General features: G+C 53.6%; 9 protein-coding genes across 9 annotated transcripts; 6 read left to right on the forward strand and 3 right to left on the reverse strand.

Annotated features, from left to right (window-relative positions):
- Positions 1-985: 985 nt before the first annotated feature.
- Positions 986-1,934, reverse strand: CPAR01_05600 (LSM domain-containing protein; the record flags this gene model as incomplete). Its single annotated transcript, XM_060489877.1, has 5 exons — positions 986-1,116; positions 1,168-1,249; positions 1,305-1,616; positions 1,677-1,748; positions 1,911-1,934. 5 exons carry the CDS (start codon positions 1,932-1,934, stop codon positions 986-988), a joined length of 621 nt encoding a protein of 206 aa, XP_060351343.1.
- A 467-nt stretch (positions 1,935-2,401) lies between these two features.
- Positions 2,402-3,047, forward strand: CPAR01_05601 (ribosomal L5P family protein; the record flags this gene model as incomplete). Its single annotated transcript, XM_060489878.1, has 3 exons — positions 2,402-2,546; positions 2,605-2,687; positions 2,754-3,047. The coding sequence occupies 3 exons, from the start codon at positions 2,402-2,404 to the stop codon at positions 3,045-3,047; spliced, it is 522 nt and encodes a 173-aa protein (XP_060351344.1).
- Positions 3,048-4,149: 1,102 nt separating this feature from the next.
- On the forward strand, positions 4,150-6,662 carry CPAR01_05602 (ATP synthase subunit alpha; the record flags this gene model as incomplete). Its single annotated transcript, XM_060489879.1, has 7 exons — positions 4,150-4,455; positions 4,701-4,858; positions 4,997-5,053; positions 5,115-5,235; positions 5,290-5,758; positions 5,824-6,341; positions 6,399-6,662. Coding segments are annotated over 7 exons (1,893 nt in total), but the record flags the coding sequence as incomplete, so codon positions are not given.
- A 633-nt stretch (positions 6,663-7,295) lies between these two features.
- On the forward strand, positions 7,296-8,584 carry CPAR01_05603 (carbohydrate kinase; the record flags this gene model as incomplete). Its single annotated transcript, XM_060489880.1, has 4 exons — positions 7,296-7,398; positions 7,469-7,566; positions 7,667-8,386; positions 8,453-8,584. The coding sequence occupies 4 exons, from the start codon at positions 7,296-7,298 to the stop codon at positions 8,582-8,584; spliced, it is 1,053 nt and encodes a 350-aa protein (XP_060351346.1).
- A 4,129-nt stretch (positions 8,585-12,713) lies between these two features.
- CPAR01_05604 (uncharacterized protein) lies at positions 12,714-13,527 on the forward strand (the record flags this gene model as incomplete). Its single annotated transcript, XM_060489881.1, has 3 exons — positions 12,714-12,786; positions 13,099-13,171; positions 13,254-13,527. The coding sequence occupies 3 exons, from the start codon at positions 12,714-12,716 to the stop codon at positions 13,525-13,527; spliced, it is 420 nt and encodes a 139-aa protein (XP_060351347.1).
- Positions 13,528-17,422: 3,895 nt separating this feature from the next.
- Positions 17,423-17,569, reverse strand: CPAR01_05605 (uncharacterized protein; the record flags this gene model as incomplete). The annotated part of the gene is made up of 1 exon (XM_060489882.1): positions 17,423-17,569. The coding sequence occupies one exon, from the start codon at positions 17,567-17,569 to the stop codon at positions 17,423-17,425; it is 147 nt and encodes a 48-aa protein (XP_060351348.1).
- Positions 17,570-18,355: 786 nt separating this feature from the next.
- On the forward strand, positions 18,356-19,219 carry CPAR01_05606 (uncharacterized protein; the record flags this gene model as incomplete). Its single annotated transcript, XM_060489883.1, has 2 exons — positions 18,356-18,411; positions 18,526-19,219. 2 exons carry the CDS (start codon positions 18,356-18,358, stop codon positions 19,217-19,219), a joined length of 750 nt encoding a protein of 249 aa, XP_060351349.1.
- A 312-nt stretch (positions 19,220-19,531) lies between these two features.
- CPAR01_05607 (pyruvate carboxylase) lies at positions 19,532-23,784 on the forward strand (the record flags this gene model as incomplete). Its single annotated transcript, XM_060489884.1, has 10 exons — positions 19,532-19,661; positions 19,773-19,793; positions 19,855-19,862; positions 20,017-20,054; positions 20,109-20,140; positions 20,202-20,321; positions 20,380-20,441; positions 20,509-22,258; positions 22,317-23,617; positions 23,677-23,784. The coding sequence occupies 10 exons, from the start codon at positions 19,532-19,534 to the stop codon at positions 23,782-23,784; spliced, it is 3,570 nt and encodes a 1,189-aa protein (XP_060351350.1).
- Positions 23,785-25,802: 2,018 nt separating this feature from the next.
- CPAR01_05608 (proteasome A-type and B-type) lies at positions 25,803-26,979 on the reverse strand (the record flags this gene model as incomplete). The annotated part of the gene is made up of 3 exons (XM_060489885.1): positions 25,803-26,456; positions 26,609-26,833; positions 26,977-26,979. The coding sequence occupies 3 exons, from the start codon at positions 26,977-26,979 to the stop codon at positions 25,803-25,805; spliced, it is 882 nt and encodes a 293-aa protein (XP_060351351.1).
- Positions 26,980-27,524: the final 545 nt, after the last annotated feature.

The following is a 27,524-nucleotide window of genomic DNA, read 5'->3' on the forward strand; positions in this document are numbered from 1 at the left end:
CGGGCGCCTCCTGGCTGGTGACAGGAATGGGCTTGGAGGGGTATATATGGGCTTCCTGGGTATTCAGGTGGAAGGCACAGTCAACACTCACCCGCTCCTTCCAACCTACTTCGCCTACCTTACCCGAACTAAGGTAGATAGACGCCATAGCCCTCTCGCAAAGGTTGCGTCACGGGGAATATCTCGCAGCATGTGTAGGAATGAGAATGCAAATCATTGACTTTCAAGGCTTGCCGAGAGCAAACGTAGTCTCATTCATGTGTAAGTTTCCAATTGGTCATGTGCGGTATTTGATCTCTGCACACGGATCTGCATGAGTTTGAGGATATGCCATCAAACAAACGGATGCTCCGGGAAGGGAAGCCCATCTGCAGTGTGCCGATGAACATGCCGTGCCCATAAGGTAGATTCCGATCCCGCTTTTCAGTGCCCCCAGGTTTCCATCTATATTCTTCTAAGTCTGTTCAAATATGCTCAACGCCATCCCCGACAGTTGTGCCAGATGGGAGCTGTTGATAGGCTGTTTATGTTCAGCCAGCAATTGACTAAGTATCTGACCGTCTAAGAAGCTCAGCGATCACCAAGACACCATTCTGCAGTCAGGAATCACATCAAAATCAACATGAAGAACCGAATTAGTGGTTGGGGGGATGGCAATGAGGTGGTACGTTGTGGTGAATATTGTGCTGCCTAGGTATTGATATAACAGCAATCGCCGGTTACCTATGCTCCTCCTCGAAGTGACTTGGAGAACTGTCGAATGAATCCATGCTGCCCATTTCTTTCCGCAAATCCAACGCGTATAGGTTGGCAAGTTGACCTATGACTTGTTCAGGGGTAGAGAGGAGGCCGATTAACAACGTGCCTGTTCTGCCCGATTTCTTTTTTGTTCGTAATCTTGACATTCATCCCCAAACGCCAATGGTATCCGTGAACCATCCTCCAACTACAAAGCATGCGAGGTATCGATATCTTTATCCGTAGCCTATCTTCGCGGGGGAGGGTTGAAGCCCGGGGCTCCGCCAGGAGGGCCAGGGTTGAAACCAGGAGGAGGGAAGGGGGCGTTTTGAGGGAAGCCCGGGGGCGGGAAGGCACCGGGGAAGCCCGGGGGAGGAGCTGTAAAGTGTGAGAAGCGCATTCGCGGGTCAGAGGGGTATGTATACTCACCACCACGTCCACCAAAGGGCGGGGCACCAGGGAAACCAGGGAATCCGGGAGGAGCACCACCTCCAACGCCAGCAGCAGGGCCCTACGTCAAAAGTCAGCGTCCGAAGCTCATGAGCAGAGAATAGTGGGGTACTAACGGCCAGTGATGGGGGAGCCGGGGCGGCGCCGCGGCCGGCGGGTCGCGCAACACCAGGACCAGCGGTGAGACCGGCCGAAATTCCGCCAGGCGCGCTCTTTCCAAGTCGTGCACTGGGGTCCGCGGGCGGCTCTGATTCCACTGACAGGGAGACAATGTGTGCGCCGCGGACAATCGTCAGGCCGAGGGTTCTCTTCTCCTCCTTCTCGATCGTTTGGCCGGAGCTGGAGCTAGCGCCAGGGGCGGCAGGCTTGTTCTGTCTGATCTTGACGCGTCTGAACTCTTCGGTATCGGCGAGGACGAGGTTCATGTGCTGTACAGATTGTCAGCATGATTGTAGAGACGCGATTGAGGGTAAAATTGGGTTGCGCACCTTGTCAAATGCAAGCATCTGTCCGGTCATCTGGCGGCCATCGTTCAAGGTAACCCTCATGCGGTAGTTGATCTATTAAGTCGCGTCAGTCTGTACCCTGCGCAGTAGCCTGAATCGATCGTCGGGTAGTTCTCGAGGAAAATTACGTACGTAACCAGCCTAGAAATGAAGAACTTCGTGTCAGCCTGTATTGTCAACCTTGAAACTTTGAGAGAAAGGTCAGGAGTTGCTCACCATCTTGCCCTGTTTGTTCGACATCTTGGGTGATGTTTGTGTGAGGAGCTACTTTCGTAGCTGCTCTAAGTCTTCAAAAAATTGATGTTATACTTGTTGCGAAGCCTGAGAGACTTCAGCGCGACTGTTGATGCTTGCGATAGGCAGAGCTTCAGCAGTCAGAGGATATGGAGACAAATTTCGGGAGGCTGAGGGAACCTTGGAAGGCTGAGGCCAAACGACGGGACCCTCCATGCTTGCAATCGGTACGTAGCTTGATGTGGCTGATGGAAGCACCTACTTGGGTTTCTGTGGCTCGTGGTTGTGGCTAAGAACACGGGTGAGTGCACCACTTCCAAGTGGGTCGTCACCCACCTTCCTTGCAAGGGCTCGCAAACCCCCCAAAACACAAAGTCTTTTTTTGCCAATTGGCGCCGAACTTTTTCCCACTTTGACAATCGACAATCGACACCATACGCCCAGCCAGCCGTACCGCAGTACTAACCGCCAAAATGTCGTCCGAGAAGACCCAGAACCCCATGCGCGAGCTTCACATTCAGAAGCTCGTTCTCAACATCTCCGTCGGCGAGTCTGGTGACAGACTGACCCGTGCCGCCAAGGTGTTGGAGCAGCTGTCCGGTCAAACCCCCGTCTACAGTACGGCATCACCAAAAGTTCCCACGACAAGAAACAATGAACTAACAGTACCCGACAGGCAAGGCCCGCTACACCGTCCGTACCTTCGGTATCCGCCGTAACGAAAAGATTGCTGTCCACGTCACCGTCCGTGGCCCCAAGGTACGACAATTTTGGCGAAATTCGAAACTGCGCAGGAAGGATGGTGGACTGACTTGATGATTACAGGCTGAGGAGATTCTCGAGCGTGGCCTCAAGGTCAAGGAGTACGAGCTCCGCAAGCGCAACTTCTCCGAGACCGGCAATTTCGGATTCGGTATCTCTGAGCACATTGATCTCGGCATCAAGTACGACCCCTCCATCGGTATCTACGGCATGGACTTCTACGTCTGCATGACCCGCAAGGGCGAGCGCGTCGGCACCCGCCGCCGCTGCAAGGGCCGCATCGGTTCTGGCCACCGCATCAAGCGTGACGAGACCGTCAAGTGGTTCAAGTCTCGCTTCGATGGCATTGTCCGATAAATGCTTTCATTTCCTGCGACGAACGAAAAAAGACACTGGGACGGCTTGGGTTAACGGTTGGCGAAAAATGGGAAACTGGCTTATAAGGCATGTACTTTCCAGCAGTTGTTCATACAACACGCTTGACTTGAGCAAAAATTCAGTCAAGCCGCGGCCTCAGAGACCGACCGGCGTCATGCCGGCTTACAACACAAGTTCCTTCTTACCGTGATGCTGCTCATGATTCTGTTTGGTGACGATGGCCCGCGATATGGAAGCGGCCTAGGCGTTGGTGGTTTAGCTAGTCTATTTTAGTCCAAATAAGCTACAATACTGTACTCACGGCCTAAGTCTCCCATCTCGTGTGAAGTGGTAAGCCAATTTTCCTTGCCAAGATTTGACCTCACTTCTTGAGGCTGCACGTGACCAATGTTGCATTGAGATCCGATTTTGGCCTCAAGGCTCAACGGCGGGTAAGACTACGAGGCTGACGGCAGAAATGCGACTCGGATTTCACATTGCTCCGAGGCGGTCAGGCTCGGTGTTCCCGGCCGGATGGAGGCACCAAAGTCCCACAGCTTCAGTACGCCTTCCGTATACGTGCACTGTGTCCTGTGCCTCTGGGCTCCCAATGAGTGCTTGAAGTCGGAGAGGTTGGCATTCCTCAAGAGAGTGGAATTGCACAGTGGAGAGCTTTGCACCAAAAATGCCGGGGAAGGGGGGGGGACAACACTGGGAAGCTACCTGGACTAAGAGAACAGCGCATGCATGCAGATATGAGAATAGGTAAGGTCAAGGGATAATTGAAGCTATCATGATACCTAGACAATTACCGGGGCGATGGCTGAAAAGTCCCGGTATCGCAATGGATGGCGACAGCTATTTCATCGCAAACTCAATGGGTGCGGCGGAAAGCCAGACTGGCACCAATTTTTATGTTTTATTTTTTTTTCACTCGGGCCCAGTTCCCCTTCCTTTCGGTTGAGATTAGATCGTCCTTCCCAGCGCGTTAAAGACCTGTCAATGTCAGAGCGTCTTTTCCCCCTGTCTTATGTAAGTCAGGCATTTCACGGGGTTACGGGGCCACGACGGGCACGTATGCGGTGGTCGGAAATTGTTAGGGAGATCTCGGGTTGGACTGAGGCAAAACTCGACGGCCCACCGTGATTGGCCGGCCAGCACAGCTTCGGCTCCACTGCTTCCTCACTCTCTTTTCCCTCCACTGGGCTTCTTCCAAAAAAGACTCGATTTGCACTCCTTCAAAGGCACCTTCATCAACCCCAATCTCCCCTCCACTCAATTGCATCTATTGCAATTGATTCTCCTTCGATCTAGACAGTGTCCAAGATCTTCTAATATGTTCCGCAACGCCCTCCGCCAGTCGACGCGCGCCGTCGGCGCCGTCTCTGCTGCCGGCAGAGTCGCCGCCGTAAGTCCACACCTTCCGTCAACCTCTCCATCCCCGAACCGACGTCAATTCCATCCAAAAACATCAGCAATCGATTCCGCGATATCCAATTAGGTCCCTCCGAGCTTTTTTGACCTCGCGGGAGTCGCGTTGCTGGCGTGGAAGAGCTTTTCATCGAGCTCCCTTGGGGGATGCGTTGCTGTTTTGGGGCAGGAGCCGCCCATAACATTTTCGGCCGTTCGGCTAACCTGTTTTTTCACCCTCAGGCCCGAAATGCCGCACCCGCCGTCTTCAACATGCAGACTCGCACATACGCCGAGGCCAAGGCTTCCCCGACCGAGGTTTCTTCCATCCTCGAGCAGAGAATTCGTGGTGTCCAGGAGGAGGCTGGTCTCGCCGAGACCGGCCGCGTCCTGTCCGTCGGGTACGTTTAAGCGGCATCTCTCGGCATCGCGAGCTACCATCGGAAAAGCTTCAATGCATCATCGGACTGCACGAGGAGCTCGCATGTCAACTCATCGGCACCAAGAAAAAGTTTTTGCTAACGGCGAGGGAACAACAGTGATGGTATCGCCCGTGTTCACGGCATGGCCAACGTCCAGGCTGAGGAGCTTGTCGAGTACGTTAAGCGCCCTTTACTTACTTCGGAGATGCATCGCGTCTAACTATTTCACCTATAGGTTCGCCTCCGGCGTCAAGGGCATGTGCATGAACCTCGAGGCCGGCCAGGTCGGTGTTGTGCTTTTCGGTTCTGACCGTTTGGTCAAGGAGGGCGAGACTGTCAAGCGTACCGGAGAGATTGTAGGTTGAACATGCTTACTCGACTACGGCCAATGTTTATTAACAACACTATAGGTCGATGTTCCCGTCGGTCCCGAGCTTCTCGGCCGTGTCATCGACGCTCTCGGTAACCCCATTGACGGCAAGGGCCCCCTTAACGCCAAGGAGAAGCGCCGTGCTCAGCTCAAGGCTCCCGGCATTCTGCCTCGCAAGTCCGTCAACCAGCCGGTCCAGACTGGTCTTAAGTCCATCGACGCCATGGTCCCCATTGGCCGTGGTCAGCGTGAGTTGATCATTGGTGACCGTCAGACCGGAAAGACTGCCGTCGCCCTCGACGCCATCCTTAACCAGAAGCGTTGGAACAACTCCAACGACGAGACCAAGAAGCTTTACTGCGTCTACGTCGCCGTCGGTCAGAAGCGTTCCACCGTCGCCCAGCTCGTCAAGACCCTTGAGGAGAACGATGCCATGAAGTACTCCATCGTCGTCGCTGCCACCGCCTCCGAGGCCGCTCCCCTTCAGTACATCGCTCCCTTCACCGGTGGTAAGTAAACACTCGTGCAGTTTAGTCACACTTTCAGAAGACAAGAAACTAACATATCTCTCCAGCCTCCGTCGCTGAGTGGTTCCGTGACAACGGCAAGCACTCCCTCATCATCTACGACGATCTGTCCAAGCAGGCCGTTGCCTACCGTCAGATGTCCCTGCTGCTTCGTCGTCCCCCCGGACGTGAGGCCTACCCCGGTGACGTTTTCTACCTCCACTCTCGTCTTCTCGAGCGTGCTGCCAAGATGAACGACAAGCTTGGTGGTGGTTCCATGACTGCCCTTCCCGTCATTGAGACCCAGGGTGGTGATGTGTCTGCCTACATTCCCACCAACGTCATTTCCATTACCGACGGCCAGATCTTCTTGGAGTCCGAGCTCTTCTACAAGGGTATCCGTCCCGCCATTAACGTCGGTCTTTCCGTCTCTCGTGTCGGTTCCGCCGCCCAGCTTAAGGCCATGAAGCAAGTCGCTGGTTCCCTGAAGCTTTTCTTGGCTCAGTACCGTGAGGTCGCTGCCTTCGCCCAGTTCGGTTCCGATTTGGATGCCTCCACCAAGCAGACCCTCAGCAGAGGTGAACGCGTAAGTTGACAATACATTGGTACCTCCTTTCGTGACAAGTACTGACCAATTCTACAGTTGACCGAGCTCCTCAAGCAGAAGCAGTACTCCCCCATGGCCGTCAACGAGATGGTTCCCCTCATCTTCGCTGGTGTCAACGGTCACCTTGACAACGTCCCCGTCGCCAAGATCCTCCAGTGGGAGGCTGACTTCCTGTCCCACCTCCGCACCAACGAGTCCGACCTGATTGCCACCATCGACAAGGAGGGTGCCCTCAGCAAGGACCTTGAGGCCCGCCTCAAGGACGTCATCACCACCTTCACCAAGAGCTTCCTGGGCTAAATTTTTAAGTCTCACCTGACATAATAAATGGTCCGACTGGGAGCGCTCGGGGTTGATGTAGCTGTCTATACCGAAGTTTTTGTTTGCCTAGAGGCGTGAGGAAATCTCGAGGGTTTTGCGCCGGTCCGAGGGAAGCACCAGGGGACGCGATATTTGGGGAAGGATCTCCAGTCGAACCACTTGTAAAATAGAGCTCAAGACTCAATTAACGCCCTCGATTCCTTTTGTCCTTTCATGAACTTGTTCCCAGTAATTTGTTTCGCCGTGATATGTTGTAGTCTGGAAATTCGTACAGTAAAGCAGACGAGGCTCGGCTGCGAATCGTGAAATTTCAGTCGCTTTACTGTACTAACGGCAAGCTACCGCGTCGTTGAAGTAGTCAGCTGCCGCTCACAAATCATCTTGCCGGACTCCCAATAGCAGTCCGGAACGCGCAAGGAGGACGGCGGGCCCTTAAGAGCGCGCCGGATTCTGAGGACGGCCTCGGCCGCCTAGCGGGTCAACTCACAAATAGTACGGGATGTCGGCAGGTGACATCATCTGGCTGTCAGAGCTCCCAACGTCAACTTAACTTATTGCCCCTCGCACAACTACCCAGGTTCAACCGTACTCTGTGAATAATACAACCCCATAATGTCATCTGACTCTAGTACTCCGGAAATGTCTGCGGCAACGAAAGATGTTCTCAGCCGGGTGCAGCGGATGATTCCGCCCATGTTGGAGAAGTTCCACAAAGGTGATTACATGGTTCAAAGTCCCGATGTGATGGTTGAAGCTCTTCTCTCTTACTTACACTTTACGACCAGGACAATTGGGCCGCGTCGCTGTTCTCGGTGGCAGTGTCGATTACACGGGCGCGCCGTACTTTTCAGCCATGGCGAGTGCCAGGCTAGGATGCGATATGGTAAGTCCAGTCTTGCCCAGCCCCGGTCTCTCACATCCCGGCTTCATCGGGGCAACGCGGGATGTCTCATGATGTACTGAGCTGAGAACTGGAACCACAGTCCCACGTAATCTGCACCCCCGGCGCGGCTTCAGTGATCAAAACATACTCGCCAAACCTGATGGTCCACCCCCTCATGCGCCAAACCCCATCAGACGCGGCGGAAGCCGCAGCAGCGGACCCGGAGAAGATCTCGGGTCCCATTATCGACATGCTCGCCCGCCTACACGTTCTCGTCATCGGGCCCGGACTCGGCCGCGACCCGCTGATGCAGGAGACCGTCGCGCGCGTCATCCGCGCCGCCCGCGAGCGCTCGATCCCGCTGGTCCTCGACGCCGACGCGCTGCTCGTCGTGCAAAAGGATCCCGGGCTGGTAAAGGGCTACGAGCTGGCCGTGTTGACGCCCAACGTCGTCGAGTTCTCGCGGCTTTGTAAGGCGCTCGAGGTCGATGAGGGGAAGGTGAAAGAGCAGGCAGGTGGTGGTGGGGAGGAGAAGGAGACGGCCAAGGTCGAGGCGCTGGCGAGGGCGTTGGAGGGGGTGACTATTGTGCAGAAGGGGGCCAAGGACTTTATTTCGAATGGGAGGGATACGTTGGTTGTTGATCTGGAGGGCGGGTTGAAGAGGAGTGGTGGGCAGGGAGATACGCTTACGGGGTCGATAGCGACGTTTTTGGGGTGGAGGCATGCGTATCTTGAGGGGTTGTGGGATAGGGGTGGTGATGCGATCAAGGAGGATGAGTTGGTTAGGCTTGCTGCCTTTGGAGGGAGCGCTATCACGAGGGTAAGTCGGGTGCTTGTTTGCTGAGATGATGGATGAATGAGTCGCTGACTGAGTGACTGCTCGTAGGAATGTTCGAGACTTGCTTTCCTGAAGAAGGGACGCAGCTTGCAGGCAAGCGACTTGACTGATGAGGTCCATGGTGCCTTCATGACGCTGTTTGGTGAGGTGGATGGCAATGCCGGTGCCACCAAGCTGTGATGGAAGAGGATGTCTACGGAATCATGTAGTCGTAGTACTGTAGACGAAGATAATGCCATGCGGTAAACAATATCGATCATCAGCTTCCTTCTTCGCACAGCTGCTCCATATATCGCCATGTACTCGACCCCGACAAGTTTCCGAGTCAACTGGAAGCTACCTGAGCAATCAGATCTGTGAGATGGAAGGCAACAAAAGGGACAAGAGGGTGGGAAAAGCAAAAGCAAAAGCTCGGTTGCGCAGTCCGTAAATCGAACTGCGCCCCTACGAAATCCTCCATCCGTTGACTTCTCGAGATTTCATACCAAGTTCTTTACTAACGGACCAGGGCGTTATACCGCTCGACCATGGAGATCGATTGGGCTTGGTTGATGAATGATGACCTCGACCTGAATATAAGCCAAGCTGCCTGCCTGAGTTTGACGCGAGGGGTGCTGGGGAGGGAAGGAGCGAAGATGGGATGAGGCTGTCGACGTGTGTGGGCCTTCTCGAAATCTGGCAGCCACTGCCGATAGCGGACCGAGGCTGCGAGAACGCTGTGAGAACGATTTCTTTGGTGTATTAGGTATTCTTAGAACACTAGAGACAAGATGAATGCTCTTCTGCTAACAATGAAACAAAGGTTTGCATGGCTTCTGAGCTGTAACTTCAGACAAAGTCACTCAGTTCTTTCTACATGTCTTTCCTCCTTATTCTACTCATCTTTCCCCTAGATATTCTTCGGTATTAAGAATTTGAATAACAAAAGCAATGACATATAATAAACCTCATAGTCGTTGGTCTCGAAGTCTTATCAAGGCAAGATAGCATAAACCCAAGACCCCTATCCCAAGGACCTACTCAAAAAAGACTATCACGCTCACAAGCTAACGTTCAGCCTCTCCTCTCAATTATCGAGTATTACCACGTGATGCCGCGAACAGCGCCCAAAGGCATAATTCACTGCCGGCTTCATTCACGGCATACTAGACCTATGTATGAATGAAACCCTTTCCTACTGGCCACATCTGAAAAATCCAACAGAAATGGTTCGTCTTGATCGCATTCCTGCGACCGTCATGGCAAGAGCATGAAGCTTCGACAGCATCCTTTTAGGAAGAAGAATTCTAGCACTACTCCTCAGCCAGGTTTGCTTTATATTCGTAGAACAAATAAGTGCGGACGCAAACGGAACAATTTTAAGTGATGACATGGTGGTTACATTCTGCCAAAGAGAAAGTGACATTGATGGAAAGTCATAGAAAACATTTTTCCCAATCGCCTTTCCTAGGATAACCATGTGCTGACAACTTCGACTTCACAGGGGGCTGGCGTACATTTGTGAAAGAGTATTTATTGGCAACGACCTTTATACTAGGTACCTCAAGGTCTGAAATCGTTGAGCGAATGTTCAGACTCTACTTACCAATCATTCGCGTCATACAAAAAGGCTTGCCACGGTCCCCAAGGCTGGGGTTGACATACACTCACTTCCTGGGGATTGGTAGGATGGCCTGGCCAAAGCCATAGCTTGTTGGCAGAGTAATGCAATGTTCGCTCAGGTGACCTTATTTCCCACCTTATTCAAGGTAGCTTCACCTCCTTTTTAATCCTTCATCCTTAACTGCAAGTCATTCTTATCGACGTATTCGCCTGATAATGGGACGAAGCAGATGGAACCTAGAGCCTCTCGATCTCTGACTTCCAGCTTCCAACCTCAACTTCAAGCACACATCTGTGAGAGAGATTGCGCATGATGCCTTGCTATAAGACATTAAACACCAATATATCATGCCCCATAAGCTTGATTCCGCCACAGGTCAGCGCTAAAGAGGCTCTTGAGGTTGTAGTGTTCTAGAAACCCACCGCTGAAGTGCAGAGATTCTCTTTATGGACCTGACGCGGAAGATAACAAGTAAAGTGAGGTTTCTCTGCTTTTTTTTTCAAGTTGATAAAGGAAAGGAGAAGGTTCAGGTTGATTTTACAATCTTTGATAAACCGGGTCTTGAAAGTGACAAGCCAACAGATAACGGTCCATTGATCATCCTCTGTGATATATTAGATATTAGAGAGCAGTATGAATGTCCCATCCCGAAATCATCATCTGAACGTTTGGCCCCCATGGAGAATTATCTTTAGGTCTATCGAGATCATAACGCGTAGGCAGATGAACTCTCGTGGGGAAACCTAGTTAAATACTTCACAATATGCTTGATACCTTGATAACACAAGCAAGCTAGCCCTGGTCAACGAGCATTTACTACCATGTGCTCAACCCAGCTGGACCTCACAAACCCGGCAGAGAAACACACCACTTAGAAACTTACCTTTACTCTCAATTTGAATGGTCTATCAAGGTGGACACCTTTCCATTGCCCAACCTTACTCGGAACAAAATCCGGGAACCCGCCGGTACACTCCCGAGCGACCTCTACCAAACTTACACCTCCCCGGCTACGAACCCGATGATGTCCCATCTCCTAATAACGGCAGCAGATACAAAGAAACAAAGAGTGACTAAAGCAAAACAGAAAAGCAATCAACCCCGAAACCCCAGATCTACCCCGAGCCATCTCATCCAAGCCCGCTTCTTCACCATGCGCCAGCCCGCAAACGAACATCCCGGACTCCACACGAAGTATCCCCGAGAAACACCATCCCGCTTCTTCCCCGCGTTCTCCTTTACCCCGGCACGCCCCGGGTTCCTCCACCTCATCCGCGGTTTTGTGAGTCTAGACTGAATGTTAGCTATTGTGTAAAATAACATGCACATGTGCATCTCGTAAAGGAGCTACAGCCTGAAACCGAAGCGGTGCAGAACCGATACATGTTGGCAGAAAGGAGGACGGGGGTCGCATGCGGCATCCGCACCAATCCATCAGCCTTACCCGCTCCCCTCAATCTACAATACAAACATGGGGAAGACTCCCATACAACTGATTCCATAAGCGCCAGGCTCCAGTAACTAGACGAGAGACGGACATCGCATCAAATTGGGGGCTCTGATTTCATGATCCATGGCCTACCTACACTTCACGCTCACGAACGACAGATCTACCATTTCCTTCAGCATAGGTAGGTACCTTATCCAAATCTTTAACATTACTGAATCGTATCAGGCAAACACTTCCCCATGATCTGTTAGGTATGCGGTGTAGTTAAAAGGAACACAAAAATTAGGCTGATAATGGCATCCCCCCCCCCCTCATCCGCGGCTCCATCCGCTCCAATGCGAGATGTTCGGTTCAGTCCGCAGAGAGCCGTCCAAACATCGATCCACCACTCCGGCAGTCCTGGTCTAGATTCCTTGGCTGTCTTTGAACTACCTATCTCTTCCGGATAAGATTGTTCGAGCTACTCTGATAGCAGGAGCAAGAAAAAACAACAACAAAGAGAGTGGACGGGGGTGGACGAGTTGTATTCTCTTTCTTGTTTTCAAATCAATTTGATGAATCACTTAATTCTTCTTCGTGTCAACCACCCAAAGGTCAAAATCCGGCATTGGAAACAGCACCCCTTGAGGCTCTATCATCTCTCGTATACACAAGATGGACACCTCGAGAAATGCGCAGCAGTGTTGTACCCCAGAATCATCAAGGTCTTTCTGTCCTTAGTTGACCATGCATAATGGCTTTCACCAACCTCATCCTCATCCTTCTGAGGTTCGCACTTCATCTTCAAATATGAGGTAAGCAACCTTAGTCATCACAGCTCATCTCCCTCCTCCAAACGGACCTGGAAAGTCCATCCAATCATGACCCTTTCTTTTCTACCATTTTCGTTTGATGCCCACCTTTTATTCCCGGGAGCATGGAAGCCACAGCACCTTCAGCACTGTAATAGCCAGTAAAGAGGCGCCCGTTGCGAGTCCCTGTCCCGTCCGATTAAGGTGCGCGGGAGTGTGCCAGACAGTGTGCCAGCGTAGAGTGCACGTCCAGCCCGCGCCCGCGAAATTTCGGAGCGCCGCAGCAGCAGCAGTGTCTGTCTGCAGAGGGAGGAATGAGCTTTGGTCATCGCCTCTGCCTCTCAACAATTTCGCGATCCAAACCTGGAAAACTGTCCGCAGCCGCCTCTTCCACTCTCCGACCAACCTCTTGCCAATTGCCCCTTCACGATAACCCCTTTCCAAACCACAAACACCATATTCAAAATGGCTGCTATTGTCAAGGCGATCAACGCGAAGATCAGGTCCAACCCTGTGTCGGACTATGTCTGCTCTACCCGTACGTTTTTGCCCGCGCTCGAATTTTTTTTCATTCTCTCGCAGCTCCGTTGTCCGGAGTTAGCGGGGATTATCCCACACAGCAAATGGGAAAAGGGAGCTTGCTTGAAGCTATCACCAGCTATCGCATGGCATCCTCGAGTCCCGGACAATCATTGATGAAGCTCGTTTGAACGAATCCGTCGCGATTGGCGTGCCGGACCGCCCCCCTCCAGACCCCCGGCGCTTACGGACCACGATACTCCGGTGCCGGCCGCTCGCGATAGCTTCAAGATGGACTCTGGACGGCAAGCTAACCCGTCATGCACCGCAGACTTCTGGGGCCCCGTCTCTAACTTTGGTATCCCTCTGGCCGCTGTCATGGACACCCAAAAGTCACCCGACCTGTACGTCGAATCCTTCCTCGTCTCCCCGCCATCCGCTTCCTCGGACAAGATAAGATGCTGATACACCATCTCCTTTTTGTAGGATTTCCGGCCAGATGACGGGTGCTCTGTGCATCTACTCTGCCACCTTCATGCGCTACTCCCTCGCCGTCTCGCCCAAGAACTACCTCCTCTTCATGTGCCACTTCATCAACGAGGGCGCCCAGCTTACCCAGGGATACCGTTACATGCAGTACAACTACTGGGGAGGAAAGGAGGCTTCCGCAACCAAGGACGCGTTCGAGACTGTTCAGAAGAAGGCTGATGCCATCGAGGCCAAGGTCGAGACCAAGGTCAAGGAGGCTGTCGGCAAATAAGTGTGAACCCTCACTCGAGGGAGAGGGAGAAGCTTGGAAAGGGGGCGATACGAGGCGGAAGACACTTTCTGGCTGTGTGTGGAAAGGCCCTCGCCAACATAATAACGACGCAGAGGGGGATGTTCGAGTTTGATGTGAAAAGAGCGCCGAGGGCTTGTCATGAGCCCACGGCTGTGGTAAGGTCTTGACGGGAAGGAATCCCCGTCGACAGCACGGCACAGCATAGCGTGGCATAACGTGGCATTGCCCAGCCGCGGCGGACGGTAGCTGGCGGTTCTGTACCATCACCTTGCATTGATGTTTTGCTTTTCGGAAACGGACCCTGATTCCCCGGGGAAACACTCGGGGACGAGCCTCTTCATTGCGGCCCGCAAAGTCGTAGAATAGAACAGCGAACTGTTTCTGGAACCCGGCAAGTGTGGCAGCTCTGAATCGTGAAAAGTCAAAGTGATGTGCTTGGCAGCAAAGGGTTAAGGACCGCAAGCCAAGCAAGCAGCCTGGACTAAGGTACTACCACATGGACCTGAATAAGGTGGGTAGCAGTAATGGCGAGCCGTAGGCGAATGAAAATGGGCACGGAGGCTGTCGTCGTCTTGACGGTGCTTTGACTGTGGGCCAGCGGTTCTCGGGGCTCTGACCCGAACTCTCAAAGTCCTTACAACCAAAGAAAAAAATGGTCCTGTCGTCTTCTTCTTCCGCGCATCAAGGATCCAAATCAACCGCTCTTCTGGGCCTCAGTTGACGGCCCTGACGGACGGAGCGGAGCGGAGCCCTCCTATTTCGGGCGAATCGCGCATAGTTTCAAGGGCCAGGGCCGGGGCCGGAGACAGTACAGGGTGAGCTAAATTCGATGAGTCAAAAAATAGGGTGTCGTCTCATCTCCTCTGGACCAAAAAGCCGCGAGAGTCGAGGATACTGTACACGGCACCACCATGGCATGGTGACATGGTGGCCCTCTCCGAAACTGCGAGAGCACCGACATGATGACCCCCACTCCCCTCCCTCGCTGCTGGCACTTGGAGTCTTGGACAGGCCGCAGATCTCGCCAGACGGCCGGCCGAGTGCAGATCCATCTTCGCTTTTGGGACCGCGCATGTGCTGGAGTCCGGCGTGATTAATCGTGGGGTGCAGGGCGGGTACGCAGACGGCGTATGCCTCAAATAACCTGTGATATCCGGACGTGGAAGAGTCACACAGAGGCCGATCACGCAAGCTGGCTGACCCTTTCCTCCTAAAGAAGGAAAGGGGGGGCCAGCCAGGTGAAATAAATGTCGCAGCATGTCATGAAGCCATCGCTAATTGCTATTACCATCGACATCCACGCGCTGATTTGGTGGCGGACTGAAGATACGCCGTGAGTAGACGTGCGCAGTTTCTTTGACCAAGAAGCTCGAATGCCCAAATGCCGGACCAGCCGAGGTCGGAGTATCCAGATCTGGGTTGAATGTCATCCTCATCTCATGGTGGGCTTATTTCCAAAATTTCATGTCAAATTTTCTCGCTCCTTCGCGCTTTGCGGCCTTGCCAACGCCGCTCTGGTGCTTGCGCGATCTGGGGGGGGCAGAAAGAGGAAACGGGAAGAAAAAAAATAGCCTTGTTGCAGATGGGGGGCCAAGAGTCTTGGATCGTAGGTTACCCAGTAGTCCGGGCTTAGCTGCGTAGGATAATCTGGCCGAGTCGCCCTTCAACTTGCAGCGCAAGTGAGATCCAGCATGGCACCTTGGCGGTGTGATGAGTCGAGAATCAGATGGCTGATGCGAAGACTTGCATCTATACTGATTTGACGTTTCCAACCCTCCGTCGTCGTTGTCGTTTCAAAGACGTTGTAAAGTCGATCCGAACGTGGTCTAGGAATCTAGGACAGCCCAGATAACTCATGTAACCAATGATGCGAGATTGGAGTTGGTAGTGGGAGAGAACTGACTAGTGGACCGGGAATAACGCTCAAGTAATTTATGGAGATGCGTGGTTTTGTCAAGATTGAGAAGAACCTGGAGGGTCTGGGGGGTGGTGCGCTTCCATACTCCCCGTGTGGCCTCGTACGTATTGCTGGCCTGTTGCACATGTGGTGATGTCCATCCCCCTAATTGAAGAACAGAAAGTGTGGGCGGAGGTCGGTCGGCGGCTAGGTGGGATAGCCAGGCCGGGCCAAGGTCGGCGTGGCCTGCCTTGTCGTCGTTCCTGGGCACGCAGCCGTGACCCGTCAAGCCGCCGCCATGTCCCTCGGGGCAAGAAACCGAGGTCGACGATATCTTCGGTCTCCTTTGCTCTCTCGTTGCCGTAGGCTGTAAGCGGTACCTAGCACACGCCTCGGGAACAATGATAAAGGGGCACGAGTACAGCATGACGCGCCGGACGGATGAACCCTGTGAAAGTCACCCCGCATTGTGCAATGGATTGGACCGCGGGGCAGAAAGGGCGAAAAAGGTCAGGGACGAGTTGACGAGCAGGTGAAAGATTATCCATCAAAGGCTGATATCGCGTCGAGTTGTCCCGAAGCAAAAAGGGAGTAGCCGGTAGTTGAGGTGATTTGGTGGCAGTGGTGCTGGTTTCAAGACGCGGACGCCCGAAGGACACGGCGCAAAGCCGTGTTATCCTCGGCTTCGGCAGTCAAGAGGCCCGGAAGACCCATGTGGTTATTCTCGTGAAGCCGTGAAGTGCTCGTGGCATCGCGAAGTTCGCCGAATGTTTTGCTTTTCTTTCGGGAGTTGACGAGTTGATGTGACATGGTAGACGGCAACTTGGGGCAAGGTAACTTACAAGGTACCTGAGGGTGGAAGGGAAGCCGAGAGCACTGAGGAAGGAAAGAGTGAGGTGCAGTGCTGTCGGCCTGCCTGCCGCTAGTTGCTCATGGTAATTGCGGTATTGCCTTGTGACAGGCGCCACCACCCGTACCTACCTTCAAAAAAAGATAAAAAAGGCAGGCGCGAAGTACAAGGTACATTTTACTACCTCGGGTGCTTTCCATACTGATGTTCATTGAATTGGCAAGTCCAGTTGTTAACTTGCATTTGTTTGCACAGGATGCTGTCGGTGCCAATCTGTCTTGCTTCCTGAGAACTCGTAACGAGCATAGGCACTTATTGCTTGTATCGGTTGACAGTGCTTGTCTGCTGTTTCCCATGTTGCCCATAGACAGACAGCAGGCACTTGTCATGCCGGCAATGTCACCAACCCCGTCCTGAAGTTGTCACCTCGAGAAACCGTTAGTCAACCGGAGTAGAGCTGTTTGTATCGGCAGGCTGTGGTTGGTCAATTCCTTCTGGTCTAGCGGTGTTTTGCGACCCCGCCAATCTTTCTTTACTTTTAGAATATTTATTTATTTTCTGTTACTGCTGGCTGCATTCTTCAGATCCAGGCCTTGTGTTTGAGGGTCCTGGTAGACGCCTCTCGTGAGGTTCTTCTGGTTTGCCATGTTCACTATGAGGCTGTTCCATATTCTAAAGATAACAGTGTTTCTTTGGGGGTCGTTTCTGTTGAAGGTAGATCTCTTGGCTATCCTCACCAATCGTCTCAGGAGCTGCGGTCAAGGCGCCGGCGGGCTGGAGACGACCTAATAAACGGAGACGGAGGCTGGAGCCGGTGGAAACAGATCTCGGTCAGGGATGGGCGGGGATTGGGGGTCTTGCTGCTATTCTCAGGGCAGGCGTCCTTCTTCTCAGACTCTCACGGCGTTTCTCTCGCGGGGGCATTGCAGAGCCAAGAGGTATCAGCATCTCAGGTTGGTCTCCCATGGACGTTTCTTACGCAGTATGGATACTGGATACGGGTACCTGTCGCACCTTGATCCTTGGCAGGTTGTCGGGCCTTTCCATCAACTTTCCTCTTCAAGATGGAGTCATCAAGTTGAAGGCATTTGGAAATGGAACTTGAGTGACATTGCTCTGCATCCGTCTCAACCTAATGCCAAGGACGGCAGCAAGGCGAGGCGGTGGACTGCAGACATCCCAAGTGCGAGGATCAGCCATGCCATGCCGCCGTTGTCGTCAGTCAGGTGGGACATGGGAGATGAACATCGAGAAGCCGAATGCCGGGGAGACATTCCATTGCATGTTATGGCATGTCATTTTCGGTCGAGTCATCGTCTTGGTGGTTGATTGGCATATCGTGTACCTAATAGCGTTCGGGGGTGACTTTCTTGGGTCTCTTCTTTCCCCCTCTGGACTCTCTGGAGGCTCCTTCTTTTTTTTTCTCTTGTCCTTCTTGCCGCGACAAAGCGGCTGTTTGAGTAGTGCAGCTTACATCGCAGAGTGGCCTAAGCTCCTGTCCAAGACAGGGCAGCTACCACAATCGAGGAGTGTCAGTGGACGAGGGGGGCAGGAAGGGAAGGGGGGAAAACTACCTGCCTAGGTATCTAGGTATGGATGTACCTTGTACCTCGGTACCTTGGTACAAGTTCCGCGGTCTCACCCCTCCCCCTCTTCTTCCCCTCCATCCATCCATCCCACCACCATCCTATGCTCCGTCTGAGCCAAATCTTCACCGTCCCAGCGGCGTCTGCAACGCGTCCCTCTTGCATCTCTGGCTGTGAATTGCATCCATGGAAGTACACCGGTACAGACGACCCTCAAGAAATACTTTACTTTGGCGCTAGCAGCTGGAGACAAGGTTCCCTCCTTCATGACACCGAGGGGTGGACAAGTCCCTCGCTCTCTGTCTCTTTTCTTGTCATGTCACTCAATCCCAGCTCCAGCCGCCAGCCTCCAGTCTCCAGTTACAGCATCGTCGTCGCGGGTTCCCTGCCGTTGAGCAAGTCACTCGGCCATCTGCAACACCAAGATTGGCTTGGTCTGAACTGTGACTGAGGGTGGACGGTGGACATGGGCGGATGGATCTGGCCTGGCCTGGTCTGGTCTATCTCTGTCTGCCATTATTCGGTCTAAGCTGGGGTGTACCTACTAATCACAGATCATGGCCCGTTACGCACTCTGGACGAAAGAATGTTTGCCAGGGGCTGTCTACCATGAGACTGTGACTACTGCTACACCTCAGTCTTACACCAACTATCTACTTACAGCCGAAGCACAACAGAGTTGTGAAGACGGGGGGAACCAGCCCTTCCATTGATACATGTATCGAGCGAGCCCTGACACAGCTACTCACAAGCTCCCAGCTTTCAGATTACAATAAATCCCCTCGTCCCTCAAGCTTCCAGTTCATCCCGTCCTCTCTCACTTCCTCTTCTCGTCCTCCGTCCTTCCACCTCTTTTGCTGGCTCTCTACCATACTTGCTGTAGTTGCTGTCAGCTGCTTTGCTTCGTTGTTTGTGCTCCTCCATAAGATACCACTCAACAACCATCCGTACCTACTCGCATCCACCACCGTCATACCCCCCCACCACCGACACCCACTTTCTGTCCCTCTCGGTCGGACGGGTGTTAATAGAGTAGAGCTGTGCTCGCCTGTCATCGAAGCTCCTCCCTACTCTCTCTCTCTCCCCGGTAGAGAAGACAAGCAGCAGCTCCCCTCCCAGAGCTACCCCTCGGCTCTTAATCTTCACCTCTCGTGTCGAATCGATACCCCTCGGCTCAACTTCCGCAGCCCACACACCACCGCAAACCACAAACCAGCAGTCACAGCAGCACAAGCAACAACAACAGTTGCGCGCTTCAAACTTCGGTCTTCGGCTCATCAGTCACCCCTGGCCTTGTACCCGCGCCGCCGCATCCTGCTGCGCCTGATCTGCACCTGAGGAGAAAAAAAAAGCCAGGCGGCAGAAGTCCAAACCCAGCGGCACGTCCGAACCGGCCCTGGACCCAGACCTAGACCGGCTTAAAGCTTGGGAGACCTGGGAGATAACCCCACCAACCCAAACCAAAGTTACCCAGACCAAACCACCCCGCCAACCGACACCCCGACGCAATTGTCTCGCAACTGAGACCTCAACAGCTTCCCCTGCTCCTCGGTCCATTCAAATACGGGCCGTCGTAGCTTCTGAATCCGTTCGGTCTTCCTCTTCTTCCTTCCTGTCCTCTCTTCACACACACACACACAACCGCCCAATATGGCTCAAACACAGGTCACCTTCAACGATGTCTTCGAGGACGGCGACGTTGAGGAGGTCCAGAAGGACCCCCAGACCATCCACCACATCCGCGCCAACTCGAGCATCATGCACCTGAAGAAGATCTTGGGTGAGTCGCAGCTTTCTCGAGAGGCCATTGGATTCTCTCCCCCTGGCTTCTCGCTCCATTGGATCTGGATCCAAGAACTATGCTGACCTATTGTCTTTTACCCCTCTACAGTGGCCAACCGTGGTGAAATTCGTAAGTGCTTCCATCCAGCCGAGCTCCTGACTCACGCAAGCTAACCACCACCACCTTCTAGCCATTCGTGTATGTTGATTCTTGTTCCAGCTCAGGTCATGCTTCAGAAACAGTGATGCTTACGTTGGAATGTGTCTAGATCTTCAGAACAGTATGTTGCCCAACTTCTTCCAACTAACACGACCGTCCTGGCACTAGAAGACCCAGCGCTGACTCTCTACAGGCCCACGAGCTTTCGCTGCACACCATCGCAGTCTTCAGGTACAGCGCACCACCCGGGCAACCCCCAAGCTCTACATACTAACTCCCTGACAGTTATGAGGACCGTCTCTCCATGCACAGACAGAGTAAGCCCCCATCTAGCCTTTGAACATACCCCAAAGCACCCTTCTAACCCGCGTTCCACAGAGGCCGATGAGGCATACGTCATTGGCAAGCGCGGCCAGTACACCCCGGTCGGTGCTTATCTCGCCGGAGACGAGATTATCAAGATTGCCGTCGAGCACGGCGCGCAAATGATCCATCCTGGTAAGAAAGCGCATCTTGTCTAGATGCTGTGGTCAAGACACTAACACACCGCCAAAAGGTTATGGTTTCCTCTCAGAAAACGCCGAGTTCGCTCGCAACGTCGAGAAGGCCGGTCTGATCGTGAGACATCCCGCTAAAATCTCCCCCTAAAATCTGATAACACTACTGACTCGATGTGCCTTCTTAGTTCGTTGGTCCCTCCGCCGATGTCATTGACTCGCTCGGTGACAAGGTCTCTGCCCGAACCCTCGCTATCGCTGCCGGTGTCCCCGTCGTTCCCGGTACCGAAGGCGCCGTCGCCACCTTTGAGGAGGTCAAGAGCTTCACCGATCAATATGGTTTCCCCATCATCATCAAGGCTGCCTACGGCGGTGGTGGTCGTGGTATGCGTGTCGTCCGCGACCAGGAGACCCTGAAGGAGAACTTTGAGAGAGCCACCTCTGAGGCCAAGTCCGCCTTCGGCAACGGCACAGTCTTCGTCGAGCGATTCTTGGACAAGCCCAAGCACATTGAGGTTCAGCTTCTCGGTGACAACCACGGCAACATTGTCCACCTGTACGAGCGTGACTGCTCCGTCCAGCGTCGTCACCAGAAGGTCGTCGAGATCGCCCCCGCCAAGGACCTTCCCTCTGACGTCCGCGATGCCATTCTCAACGACGCCGTCAAGCTGGCCAAGTCGGTCAACTACCGCAACGCCGGTACCGCCGAGTTCTTGGTCGACCAGCAGAACAGATACTACTTTATCGAGATCAACCCCCGTATCCAGGTCGAGCACACCATCACGGAAGAGATCACGGGTATCGATATCGTGGCCGCTCAGATCCAGATCGCTGCCGGTGCCACCCTGCAGCAGCTTGGTCTGACCCAGGACCGCATCTCCACCAGAGGTTTCGCCATTCAGTGCAGAATCACTACTGAAGACCCCGCCAAGGGCTTCCAGCCTGACACCGGAAAGATTGAGGTCTACCGCTCCGCTGGTGGCAACGGTGTCCGTCTCGACGGTGGTAACGGTTTCGCCGGTGCCGTCATTACCCCCTACTACGATTCCATGTTGGTCAAGTGCACCTGCCACGGTTCCACCTACGAGATTGCTAGGAGAAAGGTCCTCCGTGCCCTTGTCGAATTCCGTATTCGCGGCGTCAAGACCAACATTCCTTTCCTCGCTTCCCTCCTTACTCACCCCACCTTCATTGACGGCAACTGCTGGACCACCTTCATCGACGACACTCCTCAGTTGTTCGACCTCATTGGCAGCCAGAACCGTGCTCAGAAGCTTCTCGCCTACCTCGGTGACGTCGCCGTCAACGGTAGCAGCATCAAGGGCCAGATTGGCGAGCCCAAGTTCAAGGGCGACATCATCCTTCCCGAGCTCCTCAATGAGGATGGCTCCAAGATCGACGTCTCCGCGACCTGCACGAAGGGCTGGAGGCAGATCATCACCGAGCAGGGTCCCAAGGCCTTCGCCAAGGCTGTCCGCGAGTACAAGGGAACGCTGCTCATGGACACCACATGGCGTGATGCCCATCAGTCTCTGCTGGCCACCCGTGTCCGTACCGTCGATTTGCTCAACATTGCTAAGGAGACTAGCCACGGCCTGAGCAACCTGTACTCTCTGGAGTGCTGGGGAGGTGCCACCTTCGACGTTGCCTACCGCTTCCTCTACGAAGACCCCTGGGACCGTCTTCGCCGCATGCGAAAGGCAGTTCCCAACATTCCCTTCCAGATGCTTCTCCGCGGAGCCAACGGTGTTGCGTACTCATCGCTCCCTGATAACGCCATCGACCACTTTGTCGAGCATGCTAAGAAGAACGGTGTCGATATCTTCCGTGTCTTTGATGCTTTGAACGACATCGACCAGCTCGAGGTCGGTATCAAGGCCGTCCACAAGGCCGGTGGTGTCGTTGAAGGAACAGTTTGCATTTCCGGCGACTGCAAGTGTTCCCTTTCTTTAACTGTCATTATGAGTTATGTTTCTTTTGCTAATAAACGTTACAGTGTTGAACCCCAAGAAGAAGTACAACCTGGAGTACTACCTCGATCTCGTCGACAAGCTCGTCGCTCTCGACATCCACGTTCTTGGTCTCAAGGATATGGCTGGTGTCTTGAAGCCGTACGCTGCCACCAAGCTGGTCGGTGCCATCCGTGCCAAGTACCCCGATCTCCCCATCCACGTCCACACCCACGACTCCGCCGGTACTGGTGTTGCGTCCATGGTCGCCTGCGCCAAGGCTGGTGCTGACGCTGTCGACGCTGCCACTGACAGCTTGTCCGGCATGACCTCTCAGCCGAGTATCAACGCCATCATTGCCTCTCTCGAGGGCAGTGAGCACGACACCGGCTTGAACCCTGCCCACGTTCGTGCTTTGGACTTCTACTGGTCCCAGCTGCGTCTCCTCTACTCTCCTTTCGAGGCCCACCTCAGTGGTCCCGATCCCGAGGTGTACGAGCACGAGATTCCCGGTGGCCAGCTCACCAACATGATGTTCCAGGCTTCCCAGCTTGGTCTTGGTACCCAGTGGGCCGAGACCAAGAAGGCCTACGAGCATGCCAACGACCTTCTTGGCGACATCGTCAAGGTCACTCCTACCTCCAAGGTTGTCGGTGACCTTGCCCAATTCATGGTCTCCAACAAGCTGTCCGCTGAGGACGTCAAGGCTCGCGCCAGTGAGCTCGACTTCCCCGGCTCTGTCCTCGAATTCCTCGAGGGTCTCATGGGTCAGCCGTACGGCGGATTCCCCGAGCCTCTGCGTTCCGACGCCCTCCGCGGCCGCAGAAAGCTGGACAAGCGCCCCGGTCTGTTCCTCGAGCCTGTCGACTTCGCTAAGATCAAGCGCGATCTGCACAAGAAGTTCGGCGGTCCCGTCACGGAGTGCGACATCGCCGCGTACGTCATGTACCCCAAGGTCTTTGAGGACTACAAGAAGTTCATCCAGAAGTACGGCGATCTCTCCGTCCTGCCGACAAAGTACTTCCTGTCTCGTCCCGAGATTGGCGAGGAGTTCCACGTCGAGCTCGAGAAGGGCAAGGTTCTTATCCTCAAGCTCTTGGCCATTGGTCCTCTCAGCGAGAACACTGGCCAGCGCGAGGTGTTCTACGAGATGAACGGTGAGGTCAGACAGGTTACTGTCGACGACAACAAGGCTTCCGTCGAGAACGTCAGCCGTCCCAAGGCCGATGCCTCCGACTCTAGCCAAGTCGGCGCTCCCATGGCCGGTGTGCTCGTTGAGCTCCGTGTCAAGGAGGGCTCTGATGTCAAGAAGGGCGACCCCATTGCTGTTCTCAGCGCCATGAAGATGGTAAGTTTTGCCTCGTATTTAGCTACCATCTTAATTTGTTTACTAACATTCAATCCTAGGAAATGGTTATCTCCGCCCCGCACAACGGCAAGGTGTCGACCCTCCAGGTCAAGGAGGGCGACTCAGTCGACGGCTCCGACTTAGTGTGCAGAATTGTCAAGGCTTAAACGGGATAAGGGGACCCTGGCTGGGTTACGGCAGAGCGGCAACTTTCCTTTGAATTCTTTATTTATGATTCCAAATATTTAGCGAGAAAACCAAAGAGGCATGGAATTCGACATGAGAAAAATCTCTGGGGCGTGATGAACGGCTTATATTGGTAGTTTGAATTGAAGTACATTTTAGAACCAGTGTTGTCTCTGTGCTCAGTGTCATCTCTGTGCCTGGTGCTTTCGTCGTCTGTGGCAGTATCGCGGCCCCTCGTCTCCCTGACACTATCCCAAATGGAATACCACATAGATGCGTACCCTTCTTCTTGTGGATGAGCGTCCTAGCTAGCACCGTCCTCTATAGCATAGATAAAAGTAGCAATGTCCGGTAACTTTAAGTGTTCGACGAGAGTAAGTTAACAATCTCAATCAACAACCATTCGTCAATTCTTTATACTTAGCAAGGTTGCCCAAGGCAAATGGCGGCCGTGTCGCAGGTTGTTCTGGTAATTACAATTGTTCGCTTGACGTAGCTCCTCCTGGTCCTCGAATTGCTCGTCGTCCAAACTATTCTCCGAGTCGGCAAGAGCCAGACCATTGAGATCTATACGAGGGATAGGCCGAGAGTGTCGTCTAGTATTGATGATGAGTGCAATTCTAGTAGTGGAAACAAGGTCGATCGGATAGACAGTCTGCTCATAATGTTTCAACTCCTTGTCTCGCCTCCATCACCAGCATCGTTTACATACTAGCAAGCTGCATATTGACGACCTCTCTCGTCAACGGTAGAAGTCCTTGATGAGCTATTTTACCAAAGTAACTTTTCATTTCTTTACAAGAGGGGAGCATCTGGGTGGGTTATCTCTTGATATCAACTCAAGTGAATATAAAGGTATAATATGCCTTTCCTCCCTCCCTCCTTCATCTTCGTTGCTTCCTAGGATCGTCATGATAGAGGCGGAATGAAGCTGGCTTGAGAGCATTTTTCGAGTCAGGCAACTTCATGCCTTTTCTCGTCGACTTTTTCCTAGCATTAGAGATAAACATAAAGCGTTGTCTCTATCTTTTAATCAGGGCAGCGAATCTCATCACCCCAAGATCAAGCGTGTACGGGTTCTCCCATCCCAGCCCACCGCGTCTGCGTGTGCCCACCAGAATACAACGCAGACGAAGAATAAGGATCTAGAACTGGGAGCAAGGGTGAACAACTCACCACAAGCTGGTTAGGCATATATACGATCCGCAACATCCACCAAAAGAGTATCAAAAGACACCGCATTCTCGCCGTGAGGGGCGGTCACTCTCCTCCGCCAAGTCCTCCGCCAGAGACGGCACCTGCAACAGAAGTGCAAGCCACACTTCCGAGGGCAAAGGAAAGGCAAGCGAAAACTGCCCGGGATGGGAAAATCTCTCTCAGCTGCTTCGCATTGATTCGAGATCTTTACATTGCATGCCCCCCCCCCCCCCTTTCCCCTGAGCGACTTCCTCCTCTTCTCCTGTAGACTTTAGACGCCTCGAACTGAAGAGAAAAGGAAAAAGACGCCCAGACCGCCTATACTCCTCTTGCAGCTAGGATAGAGATGGAGCACGTTTCTGTGCCTCTGCCTGTGGCTTGATATGGGTGAGACGGCCGTGTCCGGAATTGCTCATGTCTTTGGTCGTAAAGCACCAGAAACCTATGACGTGGGACAGAGGTACTGGAAATTGCTGGTGCGGGTAGTTGAAAGAAACGGCCATCGCTTGACCCAACACCTCGTCTTGGACCTCGCCCGCAACAATCACGCTTCACACAAGTCCTTGCAATCCTAAGTCTTGCCCAAACCAGGTCTCATTAGTCTATGATCCAGCCGCCATAGCCCTCATCATGGTGTTTTTACAAGTACACAAAGGTCATCTGGAACGCCATTCCCCCAATGGCGGCAGCTTCCCCTGTGTTGTGTTTGACAGATTTCTTTTTTTTTGATTTCGTCTCATTCTGTCGTAAGGCCACCGCTCTACTCATCGCCAGGACCCAATCACGCCTCGCTGTCGATATCCTACTCCTCCATCTTGTCGTCCTCCTTCTTGTCCTCGTCATCGTCGTCATCGCCCTCGAGTGACTTCTTGGCAAACCGCTCCGCCTCCTCGCGCAGCTCCTTGGGCACCTCTTCGTGGCGGCCCTTGGTGGGGCCGTCAATATCACTGATCCAGCTCATCTCGAGCTCAAACTCCTTGTCCTTGTTGTCGTCGTGGGCGACGTAGATGATGCGGGCAGCCTCCTTAACGGCGTCCTCCAACGTCAGTCCGCCATCAGCGAGGTCGAGCTTCTCGAGCTCTGCCTTGGCAGCTTGACGGCCCTTGCCAGTAGCAGCACCGTAGTAGCCCCAGTAGAGACCGGAAGGCTCGATCATGTAGAGGAATGGACCACCGTGCTTCTTGGTGGTGTCCTTGCCGCCAGCACCGACCTTGGGGCCAGAACCAACTTCGCCGTCAACGGGGGTCTCGGTAGAGGGGTCGAAACCACCGACAATGGCGGTAATGCCGAATGGACGGACTGAGGAGTAGAGGGTGTAGGCTTGGAGGTAGCCGCCCATGCGGGCTGCGAGGTCGGCGGTGGAGATGGGAGTCTTGAAGGTGTCGCGCCAGCCGCGGGCTTCTTCACGGGCGCGGTCGACGAAGTGGCGGCCATCGGGGATCATGCCTGAGTAGACCTTTTGACTTGTCAGTCTGGCCAATATAGCAGAGAGATATGCAGATAGGCAGGTCGTGAGGGTTTGGTAAAGCTACTCTCGGAAGCTACAATGTACATCGAGGCAGGGGAGGGAGGGGTAAATTGATTGCGGGAGAGGAACGGATGACTTACAACACCGAGATGTCTGTCAATGGTAGCAATACGCTTGTTGGCATTGGGCTTCCATAACTTGGAGGCAATGATCTTTTCGACAGCGAGGACGACACCACCCTTGCACCGGATACCGATGGATGTGCCACCGTTCTCGACGGCCTTGACGGCATACTCGACTTGGAAGTTGCGACCGTCGGGGGAGAAGATGGAGTTGCTCAGGTCATAACCTGTGCCTATCGACGTCTGAATAAGGCGGGAGAGGCATCATATTAGTTGTGTGCTACAGATATAGAGCCAAGGTTGGGTTGGTCGGTTCTGGTAGCTCGTGCCAACCCCCGGTCGCTGGAGGTGGTGATTCCCCGGGAACCTAGCAAGGGAAAGCTTACCATTGTGAATTAGAAGAGCTTGGGGTATTCGGGGAAAGCTTCGGATGTGTAGTGTTGAGGACTTGAGGGTTCGTTGGGCGTTGAAAGGAGTCGTGATGGAGTGGGTGTCGTAGGCACGTTGTCTAGTCGTGGGAGAGAGCTCGTGGTGGTGGATGACGATGGCGGGACGTGGTCTGGAATTGGGGAATCTGGAGCCTTGAGATCAGAGCTTCAGGCAACCTGAGCTGCGTGTTGCTGCGCGAGGTTGACGGGCGAGGCTAGACGCAAGGGTGCCTCAGGTTGAGAAGGGAAGCTGGGGGAAGGTGGATCCACCCAGGCCGGGAAGGAAGGAAGGAAGGCACCAGCCACTTGAAAGATGTGGCTGTAGACGAGGTGGTGTGGCTGGTGGAATGACCGGTTTCCCGTCATCGTGAACACCAACGCTGACAGGGGAATTAAAATAACCCCACCATCCCGCACTTGACCCTGCAGTGGTGTGCAGCTGCCAGGTGCTGTACGGATAGAGGGGTTATCGGGATGAGAGAGACATTGCAAAATCACATGGAGGA

Source organism: Colletotrichum paranaense (assembly GCF_030867605.1).
Source record: "Colletotrichum paranaense strain IMI 384185 chromosome Unknown Scaffold_4.1, whole genome shotgun sequence".
NCBI lineage: Eukaryota > Fungi > Ascomycota > Sordariomycetes > Glomerellales > Glomerellaceae > Colletotrichum > Colletotrichum paranaense.